Here is a 23,852-nt window from a genome sequence, read left to right as displayed (position 1 = left end):
TATAGTGATACAAGTACATTATTTTGTTGAAACAAATTCGTAATTAAATTGAAATGTTTAATTTTTTATTTCAATTGCTTTTGGGGTACAAGAAGTTTTTGGTTACATGGATGAATTGTATGGCGGTAAAGTCTGAGATTTCAGTGCCCCTGTCACCCAAGTAGTGTACATGGTACCTAACATGTAGATTTTTATCCCTCAGCCCCCAGAAATGTTTAAGTGATATATAAAATAAAGGTAATTAAATTACTTTTTAGTAAAGAAATATGGACAATTTTTAAATTTGAAGTGAAGGCATACTACTGCTGCCGAGTGAGTAGAGATACAGAAATTAATAGTATGATCAAAGCAGTGGGAACAACAAGAGACTAGGGACTTCATGATGAATCTCATTTGCAATTGAATAAAAATATTTAAAGAAAATGAAATGGGCAATATTAAGACATTTTCAAGAAATCTGTGGTAGATTTGATGAGAAGCTTTTTCTCAGAGGTCAATAAAGAATTGATGCAAGTAATTGCCTGAAAGCAGAATTTAGTGTTTTGCTAGTCCGTTTTGCATTACTGTAAAGGAATACTTGAGACCACATAACTTATAAAGAAAAGAGGTTTATTTGACTGTGAGTTCTGCAGATGTTAGCATGGCACTAACTGACACTCATTCATGAGGGATCTATCCCCGTGTCTCAGACACCTCCCACTAGACCCCACCTTCAACATTGAGGATCACATTTCAGCATGAGATTTGGAGGGACAAAAAATCTAAAGTATATCAAATGTTCAGTAAATTAAAAAATTTTAACAGAGTATTAGCCTGTAACTTTGGCCACCTATAAAGTGTCTTGGATTCATGCACTATAGAGAAAGCCAGTTTAAGATGGAGAGGTGGCAGAAGGAATTATTGTAGGTACCAAAATTTTGTTAGAAAATTATGAGAAGAGACAAAAATGTGTTTCACAAAAACTTAAAGATGTTTTTCGCCAAACAGTTGCCTATAGACCACATGACCTATGTGAAATTCGAAACATTTCCATTACCTTCCTTTAGCTTTATGTAAATTATACAGTATGATGATTCACTGTCCAATTAATACAGACTTTAAGGTTTATAAAGAAATGTTGTATTTTTTTTTGCCAAAAATAACAATTTGTGGCAGAGATATTTTTGAATGTTTTAAGAACATTCAATTCAAACATTTGAATGTTGCAAAGAATTTCAGATGGATATGAAAAAATTAATTTCTATCACAACAGACACATTTGACCCAGCTCTGTTAGGCCAAATTTTATATTTATTGGAATTTTACAAGAGGTTGGTATTTCTTTTATTGCTTCATTCCACTGTATTCTGAAGCTGGACAGAGTATAAGACAGTGGTTAACTTGGCAAAAAGTGTCATAGATACTAGTAGTTAAAATTGTCCAGTCTATAAGTGCAAGTCCATGGATCATTGCTGATTTATGGACCTGCTGAAAGAAATGGAAGACAATGAAGGCAGTGACCTTGCGATCTTTAGCAGCACTCATTGGTGGAGTCCTGGACAAGTTTTACACAGATTTCTGTTGCATAATATTTATTCCAACCAAAGGTGATCTTTTGTTGAAACAAAAAGGGGCACTTGCCCTAGTATTCAGTACTTAAAAAGGGAATATGGATGGGGTGCAGTGGCTCACGCCTGTAATCTCAGCACTTTGGGAAGCTGAAGCAGGTGGATCACCTGAGGTCAGGACTTCGAGACCAGCCTGACCAACATGGAGAAACCCCATCTCTACTAAAAATACAAAATTAGCCAGGTGTGGTGATGCACGCCTATAATCCCAGCTATTCGGGAGGCTGAGGCAGGAGAATCACTTGGACCAGGGAGGCGGAGGTTGCAGTGAGCTGAGATCACGCCATTGCACTCCAGCCTGGGCAACCAGAGCAAAACTCTATCTCAAAAAAAGAAAAAAAGGGAATATAGCAGTATAGTTGATGTTTTCTGACTCAGATCACACCACTTTTGAATGAACTAATTTGAAGCTCTCAGGAAAGGACAAGGTGATTTGTCAGCTAGCTAGGCAGATATTAGAATTTATGTTGAAATTGAAGGTTTTCATAATATAAGTCAGTAGTAATGATTAATCAATGTGCAGAAGATTTTAATTATAAATACCGTTGTATACATTGGCTACAAAAACTAGAAAGAATTTGAAGAGCTCTTTGTTGATACTGATAAATTAGAGTTGTTTTCCAAATTTTGCAAATACTCCTTTGAATCCAGTGTTAATACTGACTTGACACGAGTTAGTGAGCTTACTTAACTTGAACAGATATGGATTTGAAACTAATTTGCTTATACTTCAAAGTCAATCAGTTTTTCTTTCTTTCTTTTTTTTTTGAAACAATGTCTCACTCTGTCACCCAGGCTAGAATGTAGTAGCTAGCCTGGTCATAGTTCACTGCAGTCTTGAACTCTTGGGCTTTGGCAGTTCTCCTGTCCCAGCTTTCCAAGTAGCTAGGACTACAGGCCTGCCTCACCATGCCCAGCTTACTTTAAAATAACAAACATTTTTTGTTTTTTTGGTACATGGTCTCATTCTGTCACCCAGGTTGAGTGCAGTGGTGATCATGGCACACTGCAGCCTTGACCTTCTGGACTGCAAGCAGTCTTCCTGTGTCAGCCTGCTGAGCAGCTGAGACACACCCAACTAATTAAAAAAATATTGTTTTAAAAATGTTTTGTAGAAATGGGGTCTCACTCTGTTGCCCAGGGTGGCCTTGAGCTCTTGGCCTCAAGCCATACTTTGGCTTTGGTTTGGCTTCCCAAAGTGCTGGAATTATAGGAAGGAGTCACCACGCCTGGCCCAAATCAGTTCTTTTAAACAAAGGTGAACCAGTTTTGTCAATGTACTCGTGAAAACTAAAGGAAAGTGATTTTTTGGATACTCAATTTAGTTATGAGAAAACTTTTAAGTATATTTGGTGCAAGTTGGGTACATAAATTTACTTTTTCAGTGATCAGTTTAATGAAATCTAAATACAGATCAAGTATTTCTGATGAAAATTTACATTTGAATTGTGATATACCATAAGTGTAAAATACAGTCATGTGCTGTATAATGACATGTAGATCAATCAGCAAGGGACCACATACAATGAATGGTAGTTCCATAAGATACCATATTTTCACTGTACCTTTTCTGTTTAGACATACAAATACTTACAATAGTGTGACAGTTGCCTACAGTATTCAGTACAGTAACATACTGTACAGGTTGCAACCTAGGCACCATAAGACTATGTCATATATCCTAGGTGTGTAGTTGACTCTGCTACCTAGGTTTGTGCGCGTACACTCTGTGATGTTCATGTGATGATACATTTCTCAGAATGTATCCTCATTGTTATGTAACTCATTCACTGCATTGGATTTTGGAGAGTTTAATATGAAAAAGTATGTAAAATATCTGGATAATTTTTTATTAACATGTGCATAAAACATTCTAGATATATGTGTTAAATAAATGTATTATTAAAATTACTCTTTATCTCTTTCTTTTTACCTTTTTTAATTTGACTGCTGGAAAATTAAAAATTACATAATGGGCTCACATTATATTTCTGTTGGTCAGTGCTGGCCTAAAATGTGAGAAGTATATAGTGAATGAATGTTGGCATTAATGTTGTTGCTAATATGATGATGATGATGATGATGATGTAGTAGATGAGTTGTTTCCTTGCCCTCTCACTAGATTATGTAAACTCAAATGTAGGAAATGCATCTTATTCTTATTTTCATTTACTCTGTCATGTTGCATAGTACATTAGATATTAATAGATGGTTATTAGCTGATTGATTGCTCCATGATCTGCTTTTAACACTGAAAATTCAGACCTCGCTGTTTTTAAGCCTCAGGATAAAGGTATAGATATCCCTTTAAATGAGCTCGGGCAAGCATGCACACACTTACTCACTGATGATCCCAAACACACACAGTAGCACGTTGTTTAGTACACTTAAAGGGGGGATTGGTTTAAGCAGTGGCTTTTAATAGTGGATTGTTGCAAGGATAATTGAAGATACTTAAATTTAAAACATTATTTTGTGCTAAACTGCATATGGGTTTTTATATAAATTTATTAATTTCTTTAAAAAACTGCTGTGGCATCTTATTTTGGTTGAAACATTTTTTATTTTGGTCGGGGGAGAGGTATTGTGGACATAACACTGTAATTAGAATTAGACAAATTGGTTTCATATTCTGCCAAGTTCTCTAACTAGCTCTATGACCTTGAACAAGGGATTTGTGCTTTCTTCAATTTTCTGATCCGGAAAAATGAGGATAATATCAGCTACTTCACCAGGATGTTGTGAGATATAAATGGGAAAAAACATCTTAAGATTACTTAGCAACTGTAAGGAATTACAGAAATGTAAGATATTATTTTGATAGAAACAATAATAAATACTTTGAATACTGTATAGTGTAAGGTTGAAGAATGTATAAGGCAAACTAGGTCTATAGAAAGGTGATAGCTTAACTATATAACTCAAATCTACAAAATACTGTCACATAGCCCAGATATATCATAAATATTAGGAGAGAATAGCTGGGAAACAGAAGCAGTTGTTAGACATTTAAGTATTATAAGATTAGACCAAAAGGTGCATGTGGTCAGATTAGACTGAATCAGAGACACCTGCTTTTCAGCTGCCACACTGAAGGTAAGACTCACTTCTGCCTTAGCCTAAGGGCCTGGCCAGATTGGCAATTTAGAGTTTGGTGCTATTGAGACCAAGGTGTGGGTGGTGGTGCCCAATCCCTATTTGGCCAGGAGGTTATTTTTCCACCTAGAGAACTCCACTACCCTTACAAAGCTCTGGTCTTTTTCAGTGGAATCTTGAAAAAATGTTTTCTATCAGTACCACTGAATAGAGATTTTTAGAAGTGTATGGTTGGAAAAGAGTTAAGCCCCCGTTGCTGTTGGCAAAATAAAGCAAAGCAACAAAATTGAAAACAACCTAAAAGCATTAGTCCTGTAGAGGCTCAAACTGCAATCTCAGTATCTCACCAACTGTTCGTTTTATCCCCTTTGTTTCTGTGGTGGAGCTAAGCTATCTAGAATCACACCATGATTGTACAGTCTACAAGGCAGTGACACTGGAAGACAGCTGCAAGCATGAAGGAGGCACAGACTTTTGGACTTTTAATATGTGATTCCCCTATGTCCACCCCAAGTAATTTTGGATGCCTTCTCTGGATGTCAGAACCCTAATACACAGTATAGCACAACCTAACAAATACAGAGATTCAGTAGCCCACAAAATCGAGTTTTGCTGGGTGAACCTATCCCCGGGCACCACACCTCAGTGAAATCAACATTCTTTGTGCTAACTTGGAGCTCTCCTTGCCTCCAGTGACTTACAGTTGTTTTTACAAAATTTGATATATCCTCGGGCGCTGAATATGAGTTAGCTTTATTAGTTTAATGATCTGCACCTTTCTGGGTAAATGCTTACAGATTTCTGCATTTACGCTCCTGTATATATGCTTGAATTTTGTCTGTTTTTTAGTAATTTTAAGTAACAAAATCACAGTTCTTAACTTGTATGTTTCTTCAGTGATTTACAATGTTTCCTGCCTGGCTGGAACTCCGTAGTGGCAGAGATCTGAAATGCATCAGGGAGTTGACAAGTGACGTTTCTATCATGACATGCACATATTTTAAGAATGGTCTTAACTGGATTAATTATATCCTTGAAAGAAATTGGGTTAAAAAGAACAAGAATATTTTAAAATAGTTAACTCTGTGCTTAACCAACAGCAGTTTTTCAGTAGCAGACTGTTAAATTAATGTACAGTGAAATAGGGAAAGATATAGTCATCAGTATTTATGTATCCTTTTGTTATTCTTACGACCTTTTTAAAGCCATAAACAAAAGGACATTTGTTTTGCCTTCCTGCCTTAGCCAGGACACAAATTATAAAAAGAAATGCACAAGGAAACATTAATAAATCAAGTAAATACTAAAATTGCATAATTCTTCTCTTTTTACTGCAGTTTTTTTTCCTTCCAAATTTAAAGTTTTTCATTAAGCATGGCCTTGCACACTGGACAAAGTGCAGCTCTGTTTTAGAGTACCTGCAAAACATCATTTCCTCTATAAATCACTCGAGTGATTAGAACTGCAAAGCATGGACTTTGCAAAGAAACAGCCTTTAATTGTATGGCCTGTCACTTTGAGAGATAGTGAGAAAGGGAGGAGAGAGGAACTCTAATTTTATATTTCGTACAGTTTTAATTTTTTAATATGTATAGCTATTTACTGCAAAGAGGTTATTATTTCAGTGTGAAGTTTACTATTAATTTATTATTAACTTCCCTACACACATATACAAATCTTTATTAATGTATTTGGAACCCTGAGTTCTAAAAACTTTCAGCTAGTATATTCTAAACTTGAATGGAGTTATTCACATCAGCACTGAACTGGCCAGTTAGGCAGATGTTTAAAAGGATTTGATAGGGATATTCTTCTTGTATTTCCTGTGTATTTTCCCAGTCCTGATTTCATGCTTATGTGTAGTGATTTATTTTTCCAGGGCACTGTGCCATCCAGTAGAGAAGAGGTCAGTGTGGTAGTATTTCATAGCTTTTCTTTCATCCAAAGCCTTGCCACCTTTTGTCCATGACTCATGCATCTACTGGTGTTCTCTGATAGCAAGAACGTTTTGATTAGCTATACAGGTTACCTGGCTATTATTCTCGTCCCGTCCACATGTGGGTCGATGTGTGTGAAATCTGGAGGTCCTAGCCAATATTGAAACATAATCCTATCTAGGCCAGGAAATGCCTGGCTTCCCAGATACTTCTCAGAGCAATAGGGCAGGGACTAAATTTCTTACTTCCTTCCTGTCCTTCTCCATCCCATAACACCTATGGTTCAAATGGGTATTTGATAGTCATTGTATATATTTTATGTGAAAATATCTCTAGGCCCATCATTATCCATTCTAATAGTATCCATTATAGAGGGATCGATCCTATTAGTGAAGCAAATTGCCATATAAATAATTTATTACAAGTAGACATAGTTTAAATCCATGTTCTACCTACTAACTATTAGACCTGAGCTGTTACCTCTCAATTCACCTCAGATTCCTCATTTGTAAAATCGAGATGAAAACAGTACCAACGGCATGGGGTTATTGTGAAGAGTTAAAAAGATACTGAATGCAGAGCACTTAGTGCATGCCGGGTGTATACCAAGTGCTGTACAAGTGCTCACTATTCTTCTTAGTACTGCTATCATCATTTGTACTAATAGTAGTCCACGTGAAGTTTTTTTTTTTTTTTTCCTCTGGTGGATAAAAACTTCAGTATGAGTGGCAAGAATGGGAGGGAGGGAGAGAGTGGAAAATAGAGGTTCAAACAAAAGGAACTTACGTGAAGGAAAAAAAAAAAAAGGAAAACCAGTGAGATACTGTATTCCTTGGGCATGCTGTATTCATGTAGTGATGAGCAGGCGGACTCACCCTTGCTGTATCTATATATTTTGTACCGTCCAGCACACACATAGGCTGTTAATAGATGCCTTTGGATTTACAGATGTTCCTTAACTTACAGTGGGGGTCTGTCCCTATAAATCCTTTGTACGTCGAAAATATCGAAAGTACTTTTTTGATTTACAGTATCTTCAACGTATTATGGATTTATCTTAGACTCCATTGTAAGTTGAGAAGTGTACTGAATGTGTATCGTTTTCATACCATCATAGAGTTGAAGAATTGTGGGTGGAACCATCATAAGTTGGGGACTGCTTGTCCTTTTGAGGCTTTTCCAGCATTTCTGGGACTGTATTTATTGAAGTATCTGTGTGTATGTGTACTGTTTTTCTCTTAATCATTTAATTAGAAATTAATCTTTCTATACCTTACCAACAGTTGCTTCCTTTGTGCCTGCTTGTTTTAAACCCTTTAGTCTCATTTTCCTTATAGAGTTTGCCTAAATTATAGAGAATTATTTTAGTAGGTTGAAGTTAGTATTATTACACATGTTGAGTTGTACAAAGATGTGCACTCCTGAGTTCACATTGTGTTTGCATTCTTCCTTGCTCTAATACTATACTAAGGGTTTGCAATAATCATTTGCAATATAAAAGAGACTGAAGATTTGCTAGCCTGCTTCAAAATATCAGGTTTGGAGTGGCTTTTATTGGAGGTAAAAATTAGTCGATTTTATACATGTTATTGATACTTTTAAGAACAAACCAAATGGTAAAACACAGCCTACTAGAAAAATAGGTACAGTGTATATATAATTCCCTGAAAAAAAAATTAAGGTCACAAACACCAAAAACTCTGTCGTGTTAATACTAGTCCAAAAATGAAAAAACACGTTTGTACCATTTTTAAAAAGCTATCACATTGGGGAACATTTTTTTAAATTAATCTTTTAGGATATTTCTTCCCTGTTTGATATTTTTTATATGTAAATCTTTTTCTTTTTTTTTTCTTATCAAACTAACCATGGACATAACATAATATTGCAATCTATTGAAACTATGTATGTTTTGGGGGAGATAATTCTGTGCCATGGTAGACCAGTATATAGGATGTTTGAAAGCCTCTGGCCTCTTTCTGAAAGGTTGATACCTGTGTTAGCCTTACCCATCACCCAATACTAGAGAAGGTATTGTGTCTGGCACAGAGCGGCTCTCTTTTCTTGATGTGTTTGAGGTGTATGTGCAACCACTGAGCACCTGTTTGCAAGGCTATTGCCCTTGAAAGGAGGGAAGGGGTGGCTATGTAAAGAGTATCTTAGCTGCTGGACATAAGCAATTCTTCATTATTCAGAGGTGATTGATCATGTTGCTGGATTGCGGTGCTTCTCTGTACCAGGAGGTAAAGCAAAGGAAGTGAAAGTTGTTTCTTTGATGACAGCAGCTTTTATGGGGACATATTTTTCACCTTTAAAGACTATAGGAGATGGGAGTTATTTCTATGTTTTAAATATTGATGGTATCCTCATTTCCTCTCTACTAATCAGTTAATTATTGCTCTATCGATAATTATTGGCTCTATTCTTGTTCTTCACTTTGGTAATTCCATTTGTCTGTTTTACCTGGTTCTCAATTGTGGTCATTAGTGCAGCCTCTTCATTTTAGATATTTACTCAGTATTTTTTAGTGCAAAATTCTGAGGTCTGGGAGTCCAGGGACCTGGTTTTCATTTTTATTTTTTGGTTGCAGGTTCTGCTACTTCATAACTGTGACTGTATAATAAATATTTACCTGCTTTGAATCCCAATTTCCTGATCTGTAAAATGAGAGGGTTGGATTAATTAATCCCCACAGTCTTTTGAATTTTGTGAGTCTCACAGAGATTTTGTCCAATGATTTGTGTTACAAACATAACCTAGGTATAAATACTTTTATATTATATTCTGTCTCTGTATTCTTCACAGCAGTGGTTAAATCATTGGAAGCTTTCGGTCTCATTCAAAACAGCATCATTTGTTAATCATTGAAGCGTTCATGTATTGCTTATTGGAGGTACAGATTACCTTGACATTGTAATTCCAATTAGCTGGGAAGATGTTTTAGGAGTAATTAGACAACATAGAGTTAAAGAACATAAAAAGGCAGTGCAAACGAGTGCTTTCTCTTCTTGCAGAAGGGGATATTCTATTTCCTGATGCTTGAGATGATCTAAACAAAGAGATTCATTTTATTAGTGGCTTGGTTTCTTTAGCCCAGTACCATGACCTTATCCTGTTCAAAGAAGCTGCCACAGGGTGCTTAAGTAGAAACATACAGTATGGTTTAGCATGCAGTTCAGAGGGGCCAGGTTCTCACATTGCATATAAGAAAGTTCCCTTTTCATTTGTCTGTCTGGGCTATTCATTCATCCGTATTAGAAGAGAAGAGAAAAATACTAGTCTTTCTGTGTTGCAGGAGGATGGCTTGCCCTTATACATAATGTGTTTGGATGGGGTGTGTAGGGTGTGTGTGTGTGGATGTGAGATCAGTCTTTTTTCAGCCACCTGTGGTCATTGAGAGAAGGGGGAAACTTTCTGTGTTTCTCTCAGCTTTCCATAGTTGTGAAATTTTAGGTAGTTGTCATACTGTAGTCAAAACATGATTCTGTGAATTTTGGAATTGCTCTTTAATTTTTACGTAACTCTGTCTGGAACATTTCTGAGTACTCCATGAAAAGTGAGGGTCCATCCCCTTGGAAGAACAGGAGAGGCATCGGGAACACTGAAACCTGGCCCCTTGGGACCCTAGTGCCCTGCCCTTTGGCCCCAAAGCCGGACTTACAACCACCAGCAATCTAAATCCACCTCCAAACAACACTGAACCACTGCATGGGCAGTGCAAGTGCCCCCAGAACCCAGACCTGGAAATTCTCAGGTGCTGTGTCCTTTCTCCCTCCTCTGAGCTCTGGAGTGTTCTACAATTACATGACTTCTCTGCGCTTGGGTCACCTGATTAAAACTGGAAGCACTGTTGCATCATAAAACGCCCTGTAATGGAAAATGACTGAATCAATTTGGTTTGAAAATGCATCTTTTATGGTCTTTTATTATTTTGTTGGGTTTTGACATGTTTTGGTACCAGGTAGAGGAGTGGAAGGAAGGAGATTATTTTCTACTTCAAAACGATGGATGGCTAGGATTCTAGTCCTGACTTGGTCTGTAACTAGTATGGTATTAGAAAAGTTGGCTAACCCCCGCTGTGCCTCAGTTACCCGAGAGGCCAAATATCTGCCCGCCTTCCTAGCTTTGTTCTTGTGAGAGTAGGACGGTGGCTCACACCTGTAATCCCAGCACTTTGAGAGGCCGAGGCAGGTGGATCACCTGAGGTCAGGGGTTTGAGAACAGCCTGGCCAACATGTTGAAACCTGTCTCTACTAAAAATACAAAAAATTAGCTGAGTGTGGTGGTGGGCGCTTGTAATCTCAGTTACTCAGGAGGCTGAGACAGGAGAATCACTTGAACCCGGGAGGTGGAGGTCACAGTGAGCCGAAATTGTGCTATTGTACTCTAGCCTGGGCAACAAGAGCGAAATTCTGTCTCAAAAAAAAAAAAGAAAAAAAAAAAAGGAAAATATTTCTGTGTCTTGAAAATGTTAAAGCCACGGTGATTGCTCAAAATAGTGTGGTATTTAATATAAAATAGATACCCTTCATAGCCCATTTGTGAAATTAAACTTAAAAGGGTCACATTGGGACATTATTTTTACAATTAAAAAGTTTTCTGTAACAAGGATTGAACCTAGGCAGGACTTTATACCAGATTAATTGTGTTCATACTGAATGAGTTACAGATTTAGTCTATTTGTTCCTTGGTTTCAGAGGAGTCAAGCGTCAGAACTTAATGGTAGTTGTAGGTTCTCATTTGCTATGACATTTCAGTCATTAGTCTGATTGGAGCATTCTTTATCAGCCCTGTGCTTCAAGAGGAGGCGGAAACCACCATCCTGTTGGCTTGGCGGACGTCTGCCTGCTCAGATACTGCGTCTCTCCTCGAGTCCCCAGGGCCTGGGGAAAGGACGAGGGGGCAGCCAGCTGGGCCCCTGGGCTGGGGACCAGGAGCCCTCGCTCGGCTCGTTTCCCACTCATTGTGCGGCCCAGGCCCTATCACTGGAGAGGCCTGGCAAGGAAGCGAGGAGGAAGCCGGTGCCACTACTGGTTCAGAATGTTCCAGTGTGGTTGGAAAGTCTGAGAAGCAGCCTGGGTGAGAAGAACAAGACCTTATTGACAGGGTTCAGTCCTGGTCAGGTCTGTTTCACATCAGCTCTCTAAATAATCACAGCTCTTCCCACCTCAGGGATCTCCAGCACGTTTACTTCTGGCTTTTTTTTTTTTTTTTTTAAACATTTAATGTAGCTATGGTAGAACACAAAGCATTCGAACTTTTTATTCCAAGAGAATGATTAAAAGTGTAGTGTTGCCTGCTTCAAAACAAGAATAGCGAAACAAAGCCCAAACTTCGTACTTTACGTGGCTTTCCAACCTACTGCCAAATTGTTATTCTTATTGCAAATATTTTTCTATTAAGCTGTTTTCTCATTGATTGATTTATAGGGATATTGATTATCCTAAATAACATTTTCAATGGTTATGTAGCCCAACTTGGCCTGTCATGGTCTGAATTGGTCAGTGTCATTATCTAACTTAAATAATGGTCAGTGTCATTATCTCACATATATTTTAGATATGTAAAAACCGTAAGAATTGTAAGAATGGGATTAGAAAAGAATATACCAAACATTTTCTCTTCTCCACGTGAATCTACAAACTGGAATATTTACCTCAAGAAGTCAGAAGAAAATCTGCTGGAGATTTTAGGCCTGGCATGGTGGCTCACGCCTGAATCCCAGCCTTTGGGAGGCCAAGGCAGGCAGATCACATGAGGTCTGGAGTTCCAGATCAGCCTGCCAACATGGTGAAAACCCGTCTCTACTAAAAATACGAACATTAGCTGGGGATGGTGCCACTCACCTGTAATCCCAGCTATTCAGGAGGCTGAGGCACAAGAATCGCTTGAACCCGGAGGCAGAGGTTGCAGTGAGCCGAGCTAACACCACTGCACTCCGGCCTGGGTGAAAGAGCGAGATTCCATCTTAAAAAAGAAGAAGAAGAAAATCTGCTCCAGGTTTTAATGAACCACAGAGTGTGTTCCTTGTATGCTTCGCCTTGTCATTCTGCCTGAATTTATGCATGACTTCTGCGTTAATGTAGTAAACACTCGCTTGGCAGTCCTTTCATTTTCAGGACCCATAGGGTATCTCCAATTCCAGCTTTTGGTCAAGTAATAAGAAAAAGGTTTTTTTTTTTTTTTTTTCCCCTGGAATATTTGGTAGGAGCTTTTGAAGCTCAAAGGGATATTTAAAGCCTATTCAAGTTGAAGAAACTGAAGAAAACCCAACCATCCCCAACCACTTTTGAGGACACGAATTTCCAGTGGTTAGAGCTTCTCATTTTTATCTTTTAGTCTGAATGAGATGGATGGGGACCCTCTCGTTGGGCAGAAAGCAGAGGAGCAATTATGGGATTGACTGCAAAATGTCTAACCAGTTTAAGAGGCTGGTGACTTTTTATAGCACCTCCAGAATGGTGATTTTTGAACTTTCGACCTATTAAATAGTTTAATTATATGTTTCTCATGCTTTCTGTCTAAAAGTGGCTCACGAAATATAGTAGGTCAAATGAAGACCCCTACCAGAAATTTTAAAAATAATTATTAAGAACCAGTTGAGAATCTCTGTATTTTGTCGGATACCTTCATTTTAAGGCAGGAATTAGCTATCTGATTTAAGATTAATAAAAAGGAAATGCTTATGATTTTACAAAAAAGAGAGTATCTTCTTTTTTTAAGAGTTCATATGTGTGTGTGCATAGTAATACAAATCTGATCCCATCCCTGCTCCCTGCCACCTTAAAACCCTTTCAAGCCTTCAGTGATTTTCCAGAACCTTTAGGGTTAACAGCCAGCTATGGCCATTGCCTGGAAAGGCCAGCTGTCCAAAGGTACTTGCCTTCCTCCATGTCCCCTGGCCTTCTTTATTCTGCCATGGAGTCTTTCCTCCTCACACTAACCCTTCCATGTCCCCAACCCACGTAGCTCCCATCTGATCCCTTCCCCAGTGGTTCTTTTTCTCCTTCCCACTGGAGACAGGGTCTCCCTCTGCTACCCAGGCTGGAGTGCAGTTTTGCAATCATGGCTTACTCCAGCCTCGAACTCCCAGGTTCAAATGATCCTCCCACCTCAGCCTCCCAAGTAGCTGGTACCACAGGCATGAGCCACCATGCCTGGCTAATTTTTAAAGATGTTTTAGACTGGGCATGGTGGCTCACACCTGTAATTCAGCAATTTGGGAGGCCAGGGTAGGAAAAGCACTTGTGTCTAGGAGTTTGACACCAGCCTGGGCAACATAGTGAGACCCCCGTCTCCACCAATTTTTTGTTTTGTTTTGTTTTAATAGTGGTAGGGTCTCACTGTGTTGCTCAGGCTGGTCTCCAACTCTTGAGTGCAAGTGATCCTCCTGCCTTGACCTCCCAAAGTACTGGGATTACAGGTGTGAGCCACTGTGCTTGGCCCCCGATGATCTTTTTTAACAACCCCCCAGAATTACTAAGATTTCTTTATGTTGCTATGATACCAAGGCATTCTGCCCCCATATTTTGCATGTTTCACACAACTAGTAAGTGGCAAAACCTAAACCCAAATCCATCTGATTCTGGAACTTCCTGCTGTCTGTTGATGCTTATCACTTTCCTGGATTTCATTTTCATCCTCTGTCTTCCGTGGAGCTCAAATGAATACTGTTTGTGAAAATGTTTTGTGTATAGTGGAACACCATGTGGTATTTATTGACATTATAGGTAGCCTTTTAAATGCTTTTCTCAAAACTCTTCGTCTCGACCACCTTTCTATACCACTATAAGACTGACGTTTTGCAATTTTTCCTTTCTTCCCAGGATGGTTCCTACCTGGCTGAGTTCCTGCTGGAGAAAGGCTATGAGGTGGGTGACTCAATGGGAAGCAGGCGCAGGCTGGAGGGATTGCTCGCATGCGGTGGCCACATGCTTCCTCTGCTGCCGTCCTCCTGAGTGTGTTTTCCACTGAAACGCAGATAACAAATCAGAATCCAGGGAAGAATGTGTCTTTGGGCTTGTGAGCCTGCCAACCCATTGTGCTGTTTATCTGCTGGTGACACTGGTGGCTCCCCTGCACTCACAGTGTTCAGCTGTGGTGCACACTTCCCACATTCTCCGATAATGCAGCAGCCTGTGCAAGCTGAAGCTGTAACATTATTCGGGTTAATTTATGATGTAATGTGTTTCATAAGAAAGTCTTACTCACAGTGAAGTCACTTAATTCAGAAATTACAGAGAGCAATAAAAACCAAGCTGATCGTTGGCAAACGAATGAAAAATTTATACCTGGAGGTTTTCCTTTCTAAAAGGCAACCATATATTTTTATGGAGCTGAAACTTTTAGGTTTGCTGCTTTTGTCGTTGTCTTCACCATTTCTCTTTACTTTAAAAGAAACAATAGTTTTATATATTAATTTTGATGTGCTAGGTATGTACAACTTAATTTTTTAAAGAACGTTTTTCAGATATATACATGTATATAAATTCATGCTATAACAGAAAAAAAAAACCTTTACAGTGGCCCATATGCTCTGATCTGCTTTATGAATGTTTACATTAATAATTTAGGATTGTCTGTTTATTCTAATTGTTGGTACATTGTTTTAAAAACGTGTAATTTGGGCAAATGGAAACACAACAGGAAAGAATTTGGCATCTAAATGCCAACATTATTTGAAGAAAAAAAGTTAATTTCTTTTAACTCATAATCTGAGAGCCTTGACTTTTAGACTTGGAGAAGTAACAGTAGATGTGTTTAGCACCTTCTCTACCCTTTTCTAATAGCTAATGCTACATTTTGTAATTATATCAAAATAAAACAAATGGAATTATGAAAGTATATGTGTATACATATGTCCATATGCATAAGTTGCTATAATAATCGAGAAAGAAATACAAATTCTACAGAGCAGAGACTTTTAGACTAGGTTATGTGTAGTACAAAGTGTTGGTTTTAGAGAAAGACCTATATTTATTCAGGCTAGATTAACCTAAGGCCTGAATATCTATTAAAAGGAATAGCTTGGCAGAGAGATGCCCATACTGTGTTTCAGATGTTTGGGACCAGCTGAGAGATGTTTGGTGGCTAGAGAGGAATTAGTGATGTTGTGTATTGAGTGAACCTAGGAAAGGAGCTAGCTGGAGCAGAAATTGCTGCACTTGTGAAGAGTGTAATTTGGGCAAATGGAAACACAACAGGAAAGAATTTTGAGTGAGGTGGCATGTCAGAAGTGATGCTCAAAACCACATGAGTGTTGGGATCCGCTCTTCCGGGGACAAGGTGGGCTGAGACTGGAGGTGAGGGTGGTGTTAACAGGCAGCGCCTGTGTCTAGTCCAGAGGAGGAGGGAGCACGGCTGTGCACTGCAGTGATGGTAGACCCAGTGACAGTGACAGAGCGAGTTTGGATGTGTAGATGGTAACCATTCTCAAGCATGTGGTACTGTTAGTGTTACTCGAAAAGGCACAGAAGCAGATCTCTGTTTAGGTGTCCCTTGTTAAGGAACTAGCAGACTTCAGAAGACAAGAAGGATGAGAGATTTGCAAATAGATGTAACAAGAGTCTAGGACTGCCTGATAAGCTGCAGATGTTTTTGCGGTATTTGAAATCGTAAGAGCAGATTTTATTCTGATACAAAAAGACAATAGAAGGCCCACTTGGCAAATCATAGTTAATGGGAGGAATTTGTCACTGAAACAATGGTTGAGAGAGAAAACAGGTTTAGGAGAGAGAGATCCGTAAACTCATGGAAGGAAACATGGTTGACACTATAGCGGGAAAGTACACAGCCACAAAGCATAATCAGAAATTAATTCTCTTCCTAGTCCGGGGAAATGTGAGCTGTCTGCATATTGTGGGACTGTAAGTGTGTTTATCCGTACTGTATTCAATTTTAACAGGCTGCTGTCCTCAATTTTAAGAGTTTGGTGTAATTGGAGAATAAACCATTAAGAGGAATCTGATGGTGGCACAGGCTTTATGTTTTTATGCTTACGTCAAAGTAAATGTTAGAGTAATTTTTCAAATTGGCTGCATTGGAAAATTTCCTGATTTATCAGCAGCATCCCTGATTTTTGAAGGCCATGACTAAAAGAATAGGATTAGTAGATTGCATGAAGTAGGATGAGAGAGGGATGTATTTTATTACATGTGAACTTGGGGTGGGGGGCAGTGGTCGTGGTCAACAGCAACAATTTTGGATGCTTAGAGACGTCAGGCTCTCCAGCTTTAGTGTGCATCCGAATCACGCCCTGTTAAGACACAGAAGAGGCTGGTTCGGGGCTCTGGGAACTGTTCTTTCTAACATGACCCCAGTCAGGGTGACGTTGCTTGCCTGGGTACTACAGACAGAGACACCATCACAACTAAAGGTTTAGATGAGATCAGGTGATGGATTGAATCATATGATGAAGTTGAACAAGGTACCCTAAGACGTTTTAGATCCGTGAGGCCTTGCTTCTCTGGGTTACGTATTGTGTTGAATCTAGCCTTTGTGTGAGGTGTATTCCAAAGGTCAGAACAGCTGGAAACAACCTTCTTAGGGACGGCAGAGGACAAACCAGGAACAGATCAGCCCTGTGAAGAAGAGGCGTGATGCTGAGGCTGAGTTGTTCTTTCTAGAAAAGCAAGGCACACTGGTTGGTTAGCAGTGGTAAGGCCAATTGTGCATTTTGAAACTGGGAAGCATGGGCAATGTGGAGAGGCCACAGCCACCTGGAGGGGAGTGTGCAGGAGGGCAGGGCTAGGTTGGTGGAGTCGTGATGATGGGTGGTGTAGGCAAAAACAAACCCTGTGTATGGAATTCATGTAGCGCAGTTAGACGTACTCCTTTACTTTTTCTCCCATCAGAAAAGCAAAATGAAAGTACAAATAACTTAGCTAGCCTTAAAGCAAAAATAGGCAGTTGCGGATGACTTGAAAAGCAATAGCGTATACTAACAGACTGATTAGTTATGGTTAATCACTTTGTATCACCTCACGCACATTTAGATTCCTGAAGCCGTGGGGCCTCGCCATCAAATGGGGCCACTGAAATCCACATCTCTGAATGAACCGTTTGAAGTGAAAAAGTGAAGGGTTACTTCTCACTGAGAAAAGCCTTAATTTAGAAGTTTAAAATGACAGGTTTAAATGTTGTTGCTTGAATTTTGCTCAGGATTAAATGTTAAGGAGAGCATAAGGAGAATGGATGTAACACTCATTCATTCTTTATTACTTAAAGGTGTCATCTCATAATGAGGAAACCCAAAAATTGTTGGGTTTTATGGACAATCACTCTTTGATACTTTATACACTTAATTCTACACATTGCTGAAGTGCAGAGGATCATTCTCCTTTATCCCTGTTGTCAGTACAGAGCCAGAGGGGTGGACAAGGTGGTTAGCTCGCTGTGGCAAAGGAGCCTCAGGCTGGGCACTGGACACCTGTGTCTCACTCTTCCTCTGCCACTTGCAGGCTCCGTGACCCTGTGCAAGTCACTCGACCCCTCTGAAACTTAGTTGCCTTTTCTGTAAATGGGGTGATAAGCACACCTATCTCCGGAGGTGGTTGCGGAGATTAGATAAGACAGTACGTGGAAAATGCTTAGCCCAGTGGAGTTCTGTGGGACTCATGGGCTTATTGATACGGAGCTGGCAGAGTGACATGCGGTCTAATGTGGACAAGCCAGTGGACACGGATCTTTAATCGGCTCTTTAGTTGGATTCGTTAATCAGCATTCCTGAGTAGCAGGCATGTTCTGTTGCCTAGAATGCTGGAGCTGTTTGCATTTCTTCCTGTCATAAGAGAAAACGGAGGATTGACAGAAATGAAGCTTTTTATGAAAGTGCGTTCTAGTTCCAAGTGTGTTTCCAGCACCACTGTTAGCAGATAAACCAACAACACACTTTTGTACCCATTTTGCACTAAGTACAGAGGAAAACCAGAGAAGTAAAGACAATGTTGAACCCTTTAAAAGCTAAAATCTGGGACTATATGACAAATCTGTATTGAATAACTTAGTAACAGCTACAACACAATGTATCAGAATTTAAAATAAATAATAGGTAAATGGTGACATGAAGGATCAGCATAGAAAAGAAATGGATGTAGGGATAGTCCGATTGTTATCTCTGGGAGATTTTTTGTTAGAACATGGAGTTGCTATACTTTCTTAATCTATGAGAATCCTTTAACTATTTTTCCTCTGGGTTGTTATCCCAGAAGCCTTTATACTTTGATTAGAAAAAAGGTGAAGCTTTTATGGATTTCATTTTGAAACTATACTGAGTGTTGGCAGGGTTGACCGAGTCTATGTTCTTTAACATTGCCGCTTACTAGCTATGTTATCTCAGGCAATGTCCTCATTCATGGAATGGGACCAGTATTATTATAGTAAGATTGTTGTGATGATTAAGTCATTTAATACATACAGAGAACAGTGTCTAGTACATGATTGTTGCTGTGTAAGTGTTAACTATTGATATTACTTAAATAATCTGTACTTTTCAAAAGGTGAGTGACATTAACCATCCCTGGGAGTCATCCTTGCCTCCAAGAGAAATCTAGACACTAAGAATTTGAAATTCAGTGATAATAATTTTCCATTTTCTTGATCATAATTAATAAATAATAAAGCATTTCTGTTATTTTCTGATCTGACTGTGGATTTTGAAGTTAAACCAACTTTGTTTTAAATGGAAAGAACTTGAAATTTTTCTTTTTATCACCTTGTTAAGTGGGACATGAAATTTGTCAAAAAACTCATTTTCATTTATTATAAGACCTCAGTGTTTCAGAATTATATTTTGTGTCTTAACTACTATAATTTTGTAATGATTTTGATTAAGTTTATATAAAGCCAGATTCAGCTCTTTTATCTTTTCAGTTTGGTTCCTAATACCTCATATCTTTTTCTCCCAAAATCCTTATAAAAACAAACAAAAAGCTCTATCTACATCCCTTCTGTAAAGAGAAAGCCGCTAATCTCAAATTCTTAACTAGATTATGCAGTTTGCACACATTTTGGCTTGTGTTGAAGTCTGTATTTCACCTGTCTCAGAAGCAGACAGACCTAGCTTTCATTAGTTCTTAGAATAATACCTGCTGTCATGGATTAAGCATTTGGCAGGTCTTTCTTTCCGTGTGTACACATACCAAATGGTGGGAGTTAGAGGAAATTAAAACACTTGATTTGAAAAAAAAAGCAACCAGTGCTTAATGCTTTTGATTTTTAACGTGACAGTAAAGTCTTGGTTGTGATTGGCTGTGACTTCGTGTAGTTGTCTGCATTTTACATGGAATGCATCAAAATCATTTCATATTTTTGTCAAAGCTTTTTATATTTATATGTAATGAATACATATTAATAAATGGCATCTCTCTATATTTTGGGCTGCTGGAATATGTGACTTCCCCAGAATCCAGCAATCTAGAGAAGATAGCCTAAATAACACTATTGTTATTCTTTTCACTGTCAAAGTTAAATTACTGTTTTTAGAACATAGACATTCTTTTCTATTTAATAAAACAGAATTTACATCTGAGAAATCTATTTCAGAAGTAACTTTGATAGTAAACGCAAGTTTTGCTATGTATAAGTATATATGTGAAATACATACTTTTTGTTAAAATTGAGTTTGTAGAGCAGTTCAACTTTACAATTAACTAGCAACCTGAAAAATTGGAGATCATGAAGTAGAACAGATAAGCTTAATACTAGTGTTTTCTCCATGTCTAAATTAGGAAGTAGATATGTATAGCCAGATCTCAATTTAATGCTTCCTAAGGTTGAATGTTTGCCTCCTCAAATGTCAACCAAGTTTGTGAAGTTCCTTTCCCAAAATACTTTCATGTTTACTAACTTCTCTTGGGTTTCGTTCTTTTGGAAAATAATGTTGATGAGTGCTTTTCTCCCAAAGCAGCTCACCAACAGAATTATTAATTGTGGGTGTGTTGTATCTTTCGCAGAAGTCAATTTCTCATGTATGCCATTTAAAATTATGACATTTCTTTCTGTTTGAAAGAAAGTCTTATATTCTTATAATTTACCTGCATATTTGGAATGTTTGAGTCATACCAAGGATTAATTTTGGTTTGAAATAGAAACGATTGAGTTAAAATATAGAAGTATATTCAGCTGCAAATGAACTTTTCAACATAAGAAGGAACACTTCTAAAATAAGTCAAGGATTAAAACTGCCACCAGTAGAACTGGAACTAGGGCAGCTGGTGACATAAGCTGGTGTTAGCATTGGCAGCACAAAGGGAGCAATCTTGACATGAGAAGGAAGTGGGACCAGGTCTGGAACAATTTCTCCTATGTTTCATACACAAATAGTCTTTTCTTCAGTATCAGGCAAGTATGCATTACATTCCTGTTCTATCAACTTTCACCCCGCCCCCCACCTATGGTTAAGTCAAGATAAAAAAATTTTAAAAATCCTCTCTTCGTTTGAGTTTTCTTTAGGTCTTAAATCGAGTAGTACATAAATGTTGTCTCTTACCCATGCTCTTTAGCTTTCTGTCTTTTCTACTTAGCTGCATAATAACATCTGCTCTCTGATTATGTCTGTGGCTCCAGAAATACATACAGTAGATGCAAAATGCAAGCTCTGAGGACACTGAGAAGATGTGATGGCCTTGTGCTCTGTGTTAAGCAGGCTACAAACGCCGTTTTACCGATATGGCCTCACATGGTCTGTCTTCAGTTTCAAATGGAAGAGATATTTTTGTCAGCAGTTAGGCTGTAAGTGTGTGTGTTTGGAAAAGGAGATGTTTGAGTATCTACAACTAAGCATGAAGTCACATAATTACCTGATTACGTTTGTTGAGATTGGCAGTAAAATCACTGGGGAAAGACAGAGGTAGGATGTTGGTAGCTGGTGGACAGTGGTTGGGGGGAAAGTAAGCAGTGGGACTATTTCTAATAATTTAAAATGATGCTTAGAAATCATTTTTTTCATAAAGCTAAACATTAGCTAAAGAAGTCGTTTATTAGTCCTCATTGCACATTTATCTTTCCACACTGTAAAAACTCAGGTCCATGGAATTGTACGGCGGTCCAGTTCATTTAATACGGGTCGAATTGAGCATCTGTATAAGAATCCCCAGGCTCACATTGAAGGAAGTAAGTGATTTTCTTTTTCTAGAATCTCTTTCTATAATGTATTTTCAGATGTTCCTATATTCAGATAAGGTGTTTTCAAATATCATTTTTGTCAGTGCCCAACAAGTCACAGTTATTTATGCATGAATTACTGCAGTGAATACGATTTACATATGTTGAAAATCTTCTCTACTCACTGCCCTAGGCCATAGTGTCATGATGGTTTGGGTGTTAGAAGGCTGTGGAGTAGATGGCTTAGAGAGACCAAGGAAGGGCATGCCTTTGATCACCCCTCTGCACGTGTCCTTATTCCTTCAAGTAAGAGCAGTTCCATACTTACAGTGCACTGACCCACTTTTTATATTTGGTCCAATTTAATCAACTTAAACAATCTTTGTACATTTAATTATTTTTAAAAATGATTTGTGAAGATAGGCCCAAATAAATGGCAATCAAAATGTTCCAAATTACTGTCATTGTCAGTATTTGCAGTTGTTTTGCTGCTTTTGTTAATTTGTCTGTATGTAGCTGTACAGTTTATATAGCACAAGCTGAATGTTTTCTTGTTTGAACTTATGGCAACTCCTGAGGAGGATAGGGAGACCCAGAGAGCATTTTATAGTTGAGGAAATGGAGATAGAGAGGTTATGAATTTTCTGAGGTTGCACACTGTGAAGGAGGCAGAGCTGGCACCAGGACACAGGGATTTTAACTCCAAGTTCAGCCTGCATTATGTGGCCAGTTTTTCCAGCCAGCAAGGACAATACACTCAGCTTGTAAACCATATATGGTTTTGTGTTCACCCCTCAACCCCTGCATATTTGAAGGTTTGGGTTACTTGTATAGATAGTGACAGCATCAGGAAGATGGTGCAGTAGTCTCCAGTAAAAGGCTTTCCACTTTAAGTCATTAAGTGCATTGTCTTTGAAACTCATGTTTTTGTGCAAAGGTCAGAGCAGGCGTGCCATTGGATCTAGATGTAGATCAATATTATGTAAAAATGATGACAATATCAAGTTAGTAAATCACCCTTCCACATGTGTCAAATTCTTGTATAATGAAGTCAGTGTAAGGATCTGTTTAGATTTAGGAGGTCAAATAGGCTAGTTGTCCTTTAACCAGTTATGTCACCACATCAGGCATTCATGCAGGGCCTACGGATGGATGTTTATAAGGTACTTAAAAATTACTAGATAAAAGTGTCTAAAGAAAACAGAGTCATCTTCATCATCATCAGTGTTATAGATTTCTTTAGATGGTATACATGTTATCACAATGTTTTCTTTTTTTGAATCTCATTCTTATAGAACACATCTTACAACCACCTGGAGCCCTAAGATATGTTATTGTATAGTATGTTCATGATACTATGCTTTAAAAAAAGTTTCTCTGAGTTTACTACCAAAATCTTTTACAGACATAGGCGTTATGTAGCTATCTTTCTATTATTTAGGTTAAAGATTACAGTTATATTCTGCTACTCCAGAACCATCAGTACAGCATTTCCATTTTGACCCTGGTTTTCAGACTTTCCAGATATGCACATCAATTTTGATATTTTAAAAAATTGAGCTTATGTTGCTTTTCTCTATCTAATGGTATGTTTTTGTATCCTGAAGACATGAAGTTGCACTATGGCGATCTCACTGACAGTACCTGCCTTGTGAAGATCATTAATGAAGTAAAGCCTACGGAGATCTACAACCTTGGAGCCCAGAGCCATGTCAAAGTAAGCATTTTCATTATGATTTCTCTGGCTATGTTTCTGTGGTGGTCTGTATTTTACTTGTGTCTGTTGCTTCTCAGTACAGTAATATAATCACCGGTCTTAGTCTTCAAGTTGAATTGTCAGTGTTAGTTTGAGTATTAATCCTAATTGAAGTACTCATAGATTTTTTAAAAGTCTCTTGTCTTTTATTGAACAATATAATAAAACCTTACCACTAATATTGAAATAGCAGTATTTGTTTATTTTGGGTTGTTCCCTGTAGCCGTGAGCCCCATGGATGTGTTTTTTGCCATTTCAAATAACAGATTGTGAATTAAATGTTTTGTTAAAATGTTGGAAGATATAACTAAGTAAAACCTTTATTTCAATATCAGTTTTTGGTAGTGACTGAAT

At 38.2% G+C, this 23,852-nt stretch overlaps 1 protein-coding gene across 2 annotated transcripts in view; it reads left to right on the top strand.

Moving 5' to 3' along the window:
- GMDS (GDP-mannose 4,6-dehydratase) overlaps window positions 1-23,852 on the top strand; it is a 630,071-nt gene that overhangs the window by 109,911 nt on the left and 496,308 nt on the right. For both annotated transcript variants that reach the window (XM_025382900.1, XM_025382899.1), the window contains exons 2-4: window positions 14,467-14,511; window positions 21,664-21,751; window positions 23,350-23,459. In XM_025382900.1, coding sequence (XP_025238685.1) covers window positions 14,467-14,511; window positions 21,664-21,751; window positions 23,350-23,459 — 243 coding nt within the window. The remainder of the gene's footprint in view (window positions 1-14,466; window positions 14,512-21,663; window positions 21,752-23,349; window positions 23,460-23,852) is intronic.

The sequence above is a fragment of the Theropithecus gelada genome, chromosome 4, assembly GCF_003255815.1.
Source record: "Theropithecus gelada isolate Dixy chromosome 4, Tgel_1.0, whole genome shotgun sequence".
NCBI lineage: Eukaryota > Metazoa > Chordata > Mammalia > Primates > Cercopithecidae > Theropithecus > Theropithecus gelada.
The sequence above is the reverse complement of the archived record's forward strand: the minus strand, read 5'-3'. Positions and strand labels throughout refer to the sequence as shown.